The sequence below is a fragment of the Dama dama genome, chromosome 15 (assembly GCF_033118175.1).
Source record: "Dama dama isolate Ldn47 chromosome 15, ASM3311817v1, whole genome shotgun sequence".
NCBI lineage: Eukaryota > Metazoa > Chordata > Mammalia > Artiodactyla > Cervidae > Dama > Dama dama.
Genome location: NC_083695.1, coordinates 27,858,323 through 27,864,611, shown reverse-complemented (window position 1 = coordinate 27,864,611; position 6,289 = coordinate 27,858,323). Strand labels below are relative to the sequence as shown.

Below are 6,289 nucleotides of genomic sequence, written 5' to 3'. Positions count from 1 at the left end.
ACCAACCCTGGATACATGGCCTGCAAAATCATACATCTCATTAACATTTTGGTCAGTAGTGTCCAAAATAGTGTTTTGTTTTTTTCACGGAAAAGTTCCTAACTAGCATAGAGGAGGCTCCTTGGGGGAAGGATGAGATAAATGAACATGAGAAATAATAGCATTAGTCGGGCTGATTTCCATGAAAACTCGAAGAATTGTATTCGACATTTTGATGACTAAACACAGTCTTTCCTGTCATAGGAGTGCTATTCTTGACCAAGACTGTTAAGAATCAGAGTAATAGAGCTGAGTGGCTCCATGCAAAAGTGTGTGTTCAACATCTGTCATGTTGCAGATCATTAATGTTCAATTGAATTCTATTGTCTTCATGTTACTCAGCTTCATTTCATTGTCATTGCTTCAGCTGGGGATTAATCAACTATTTATGGGAATACAGGACTTGGAGTCAGGGCGGTCACAATGGGGTTTTAGTCTCAAGCAGTGGTAAGAGAAGACGCAGTCAAAAGACTCCTGATTTGTGAAACTTGTTAATAATTTGATTAAACAAAAATAAACAGGAATAATGCCAACATAATCCATATCTCAAACAGAGAAAGAACATTCTTGGTCTTCCTAAGGAATTCAGAAATGATTCTGGCTTGAAACTATTTGGAACTGGTTTATTTGCCACTTGACTCTTCCTTAAGAGCTAGAAAGAAGCTGAGATAAGAGAATCAAGTTAGCAGTTTCTCTACAAATCAGCTCCTCATTAGCAGGAGTGGAAATCATGTTTCATTATTGTTTCTGAGGACAGTTGCTACAACTGAAACAGGGAAGTAGCATGAGATTCTTACAACTTTATGAGGTGGGGGGAAATGTCTTCCATTAGGAATTATTTTTTAAAACCTCACAAATAAGTAGGAATTATTTTTTAAAACCTCATGAATCAGACTTCCCTGGAGTTCCAGTGGTTAAGACTCTGTGTTTCCACTGCAGGGGGCATGGGCTTGATCCCTGGTTGGGGAACTAAGAGCCCACATGCCACACTGCATGGGCAAAAAAAAAAAAAAAAATTTCACTAACTACTTAGATGTTTCCATTTTGCACGTATATGTGCATCATGATTAGTTTTAATACATTTAAAAGTCAAATGAAATAATTATCATCTCAATATACATCCCCAAAATATTTATAAACCTGTGTTGGGGGAATGCAGTAGAAATTCTGAATTTGCCTAAGTATCCAAACTCATGCAATCCAATTATATAGTAAAATAATATACATTTTTACATATATGTTAATATGTTTTTTAAACCATTTTTGATTGAAGTATAGTTAATTTATAATGTGTTAGTTTTAGGTGTAAAGCAAAGTAATTCAGTTCACATATATTTGTATATATACATTCTTTTTCAGATTCTTTTCCATTTAGATTATTATAAGTTCCCTGTGCTATACAGTAGGTCCTTGTTATTTGTCTGTTTTATATATAGTAGTGTGTATACATTAATTCCAAACTCCTAATTTATCACCCTCCACATCCCCTATGGTAACCACACGTTTGTTTTCTGTGTCTGTGAGCACACCAGTATCTTTTGATATGCTATACTAAGTTATTCTTCAGAAAAACAGCCAAATTATTTGCACAGTAAAATTCCATGTCTGAAATAATGTTATGACCTGCTGGTTTGTCCCAACTTAGTTAATAACTAAAATAAAATGAGAATATATTCAGTCAGCATTGTGAGAAACTGCCACACATCTTGACAAAGCAAAATTTTCTATCACTGAACGTCTATATATCTTACAATTCCAAGACCAACATATTCACACAAGACCAACATAATCACAAAAGTGATCTCTAATCATTTAAAAACCATGGTTCAATTTTTGATCTGTAAGCTGCACAGTGATATGGGAAAAGATGAACCAAATTCTCCCCCACCCCCACCCTGTTATTCTTTTGGGGACAGCCCGGCCACTCCAGATGGTGTGTTAGTTAATGCTGGACATAGCTTTGGATAAACTTCCAACAGACGAAGCCGGTGATGTCAGGATTTTGCTGTGCGTCGTCCCCCTTCCCCCCTGCGGTTCCCAGGGTAGGAAGGTGCTGAGATGGAAGCCGAGGGACGCCCGCCCACCTGCCACCACCTGTTCCCTCCTTCAGCCCTCTGCTATAAATTCTCCTCCTTCAAAGATTTATCCAGCACTCTCCCACAGCTACTGCGGAAGAAGCGCTCCTTTCCTATCTGAGCTTCAGAAAAGATTTTGTCTTCCAGAAGTCTCCGGTTTTCCCAGAGAACTGAAAAGACCTTTCCCGAACCAGCCACACCAATTCTGCTGCAGGAAAGTTCCCTTCTCTTTTGCAACTTAACATTGGGAAAATGACTTTCTCTTCTACCTCTCAATTTCCTCTAAATTTTGGCAAGTGAAGAGACATCTATCTGGTTATCCAATAGGACACAAGGCGGAACCCCGCACTCCCCACTGCAAACTTCCATTCCGCGTAGTTGCTTTGTGTATGACTTATTTGCTCGGAAGAGCCAAGGTGCAGAGCGGGTTCATACATCAGCCACGCACAAGTCGTGAAAGGACCCGAGAGTTCGGCGCCTCCCCCCTGCCGGCGGGGAATGAAGTCCTGCAAGCCCTGCAACGCGGCGGCGGGAGCGCGTGCCGCGCCCCCTTGCGCGGGTGGTGCCGAGTGCGCGGGCACGTGCGCCGGGGCCGGGCGGCTGGAGAGCGCGGCGCGCAGGCGCCTAGCGGCAAACGCGCGCGAGCGCCGCCGCATGCAGGGCCTCAACACGGCCTTCGACCGCTTGCGCAGGGTGGTGCCCCAGTGGGGCCAGGACAAAAAGCTGTCCAAGTACGAGACCCTGCAGATGGCGCTGAGCTACATCATGGCCCTGACCCGCATCCTGGCCGAGGCTGAGCGATTCGGCTCGGAGCGGGACTGGGTCAATCTCCACTGTGAGCACTTCGGCCGAGACCACTACCTTCCGTTCGCGGGCGCGAAGTTGCCAGCAGAGACCGAGCCCTACGGCCAGAGGCTCTTCGGCTTCCAGCCCGAGCCCTTCCCGATGGCCAGTTAGGTCGCGCGGCCCGGTCGGAATGAGACGCCCAGTGATCCGCGCTCTGGAGCCGTAGCCCTACCCACTCGGTGGCATAGGATGGACACATTCTTAGAATAAAATTAGGAAATTTCCAGGTTACTTTTCGCATCTCTAGTCCTAGGGACGCAATGCTTTTATTGCTTTTCTTTCTTCCTCCTTATTATGTTGTAGATTTCATTAATGCATCTTGAAATAGTTTTGATTGCTGAGAATAATGCTCCCTTCCCCCTTCCTGGGCGACTTTGAGGGAAAACAATGTAAGAAAAAATAGAATTGGGTTATACTTCAGGTTTAGTTTTCACTTCCTTAGACTTAATAAGTTTGTCCTGTTAGGGTGAAGTTACAGTATCTCTTACCTGTGTATGCTTAATACAGAGCTGCCTTCCTGTCTTGTAAATGCGTTTATGCTTAGTGTATTGTGTGTGCATGCACGAAGTAGACTTTTTTCTTTTTTTCTTTGGTAGAATACATGGGTGTGAGTGCTCTGTATTTTTTAAAATTGTGTATACATTATTGCAATATACATTTTGTAAAATAGAATTAAAAACTTGGGTTTGCTTTTCATGCCAGGTGCCCTGCCAGTTTTCTGATGGCACTGGAGGCCTATTTGTTTGGCGGGTGGTGACATTGAGTGCTTACCTGAGTAAAGATGTATTTAAATGTAACCCCAGCAATTGGCAAAGCGCTGTTTTGTAATACTTCATCAAAAAAAGACAAGCTGATGAGCGTACAAGTAGTTAATTTGAAAGTTTTCTCTATCAACTTGGAAATAGATATATTTTTCATGGTTTTTAAAAAGATTAAATTAATTGAAATAATATTCAACTTTTAAACAGCTAGATACACAGTTCCTTAATCTTTTACTTTCCTTATTAAGCCAGTTGCTAACTACTAATTCATTACAAGTATTCAAATATATATATTTGCTCATATATATATTGAATATATGCATATTTGGCTTTTGGAAGTGATTTGCTTTTAATCAGTACCAGTTGAGCAATAAGGGCTTCACTACCACCAAGGCTAATCAAAAAAGCAGTAATATAATACATGTGGTATTGGTTTGAATTACTTTTATAAGTTTGCTTAAGCATTGGATGAATAAGCCAAGCCTTTAATGTAAAGAATGACTTGGTCAACAGACTGCATGCTTTTCGGTGAATGTCTTGCTAATAAGTGGAAAAAGCAAGACTCTTATCTGTGCCTTTGGAACTTGTCGCAAGTTAACAATAACATTTCCCAAACCCTTTTTATAATATTACGGGTTCCAACACCTAATTCAGGCACAGCCACCATTTGCAATTTTTCTAGAGTCTTCATTAAAATTTTCTTAGTTATCCCTGATTATCAAATTCCTTTTGGTTTGTGATGAGTGGCAGTATCTTCCCCAGGCCATCATCTAAAATTTACAAAATCACAAGTATATTGCTAGAAATTCTGACAGTCTAATGCTGAATTTCCCTTTCCTTCTTATTTAATAGTTTTTGGCTGTGTGCCTCCATGTGGGACTTTAATCCCCCAAACAGGGATGAACCCTGTGCCCCCTGTACTGGAAGCTGAGAGTCTAAACCACTGGACACCAGAGAAGTTTTTCCCCTACCTTCTGATATCTGTAAATAAGAAACTAAGGTGTGTCAGGATTTTGCTTCCTCAGTGCAAATTAGAGAATAAAATGTTTAACGTCTTGACTTCAACAGCTCTCAGAAGACACGGTAGTCCCAGAAGACAACACAGATCTAGAAGGGATGATGCCCAGACCTCTTTCTGGTCATACTGCACTCTGCGGTGAATACGTGGGCTCTGGCAAGGTTCAGAGCATCTGCCATCCTATTTGAGCACAGTAGTCTACTTATTTAGACTTAAATTGTTCATTAGGAGCCCCAGTAAGTTTGTGGAGTTTGTAGAATGAATAAAATCAGCGCTAAAATAAAATATGTTAGTCAGAGAAAGTCTGACAGATGTATTAAGATTGTTAGTCCTTTTGTTAGGTAGGGACTCTCTGGACTATAAATACCTTGCAAAAGAGAACTGTACTTTTCATTTTATCTCTGTGGCTTCTAGCACAAAGATAAACATGTAATAAGTATTTTTTTTTGGTTGTTAACAGGAAATGAAATGAAATCAAATGATTTAATTAAAATGTGATTCTAATCCTATGCCTCTTTCCCCCCATCCCCATTCCCTGAAAAGAGTGGGAATCTGTTAACTATTATGCTTTAGTGGCTCATTTCTGTTGGAAATCTCTGGAAGCAACTTAGATCTTACCAAATTCCTAAGCTTTCCTAGTACTTGATGTACTGTTTTTTTGTTTTTTTTTTTTTCCCTGAAAAGACAGTTGAAAGAAAAGTAAATGGGTCTCAGTGATCAAATGCAATCTTTGGTAAAACTCTTCAAACTGTATGTTGAGGAAGCTATTGTGGCTTATGGATTAGGAGCTTGGATAAAACAAATGCAAAATATTTTTGAACTTAAAGTTCATATATTATTATACATAATAGAATTTAAATTACCACGCAACCTAAAAGTTGCTCTTGTTTAGTCGCTAAGTTGTGTCCGACTCTTTTGTGATCTCATGGACTGTAGCCCACCAGGCTCCTCTGTCCATGGGATTTCCCAGGCAAGAATTCTGGAGTGGGTTGCCATTTCCTCTTCCAGAGGATCTTCTCTACCCAGGGACTGAATCTGTGTCTCCTGAACTGACAGGCGGATTCTTTACCATTGAGCCACCGAGGATGTCCTAGTTGCTGCAATATACTGTATTGTCTCACTTTTGAAAATCTATGTTCTTTGTAGTTTGATAACAGAACATATTGAAATTTTAAAATATTCTTTTATCCATGCTCCCTTTCCTCAATAAATCAACATACCTTATCCAGCATCTATTTATACCCTGGCTTATAGAACATCATCTTTGTCCTTGAGTAGGCAGTCAAGAACATACATGTACTAATCAGTAAGTGGCCCTAAACAGGGTTTAGCTGAATGCTTCAACAGTGAAGTATCAGTGATATGTGCCATAACAGCTCCTAAGAGAGACATTAAATAGTAAAAGAAGACCCACTCGCAGGCATCGTTTGAATTCTGTTAGTAGTTTTTTTTTTTTTGTTAGTAGTTATTTTATGTGGGCTTTCCCTAGGTGCTAGCTGCAGGTTGAGGCTAAACACCAGGGTCAGAAGTCTTGAAGAACCGTATACAAA

General features: G+C 40.4%; 1 protein-coding gene across 1 annotated transcript; it reads left to right on the top strand.

Moving 5' to 3' along the window:
* The first annotated feature begins 2,612 nt into the window (after nt 1-2,612).
* ATOH7 (atonal bHLH transcription factor 7) lies at nt 2,613-3,136 on the top strand. Its single transcript, XM_061163004.1, has one exon. It carries the CDS (start codon nt 2,613-2,615, stop codon nt 3,069-3,071), a length of 459 nt encoding a protein of 152 aa, XP_061018987.1. The 3' UTR covers nt 3,072-3,136.
* The last annotated feature ends 3,153 nt before the right edge of the window (nt 3,137-6,289 follow it).

Bases quoted from the DNA above. Each gene is read 5' to 3' on its own strand.
- ATOH7 (XM_061163004.1), top strand. From the start codon at position 2,613: ATGAAGTCCTGCAAGCCCTGCAACGCGGCGGCGGGAGCGCGTGCCGCG.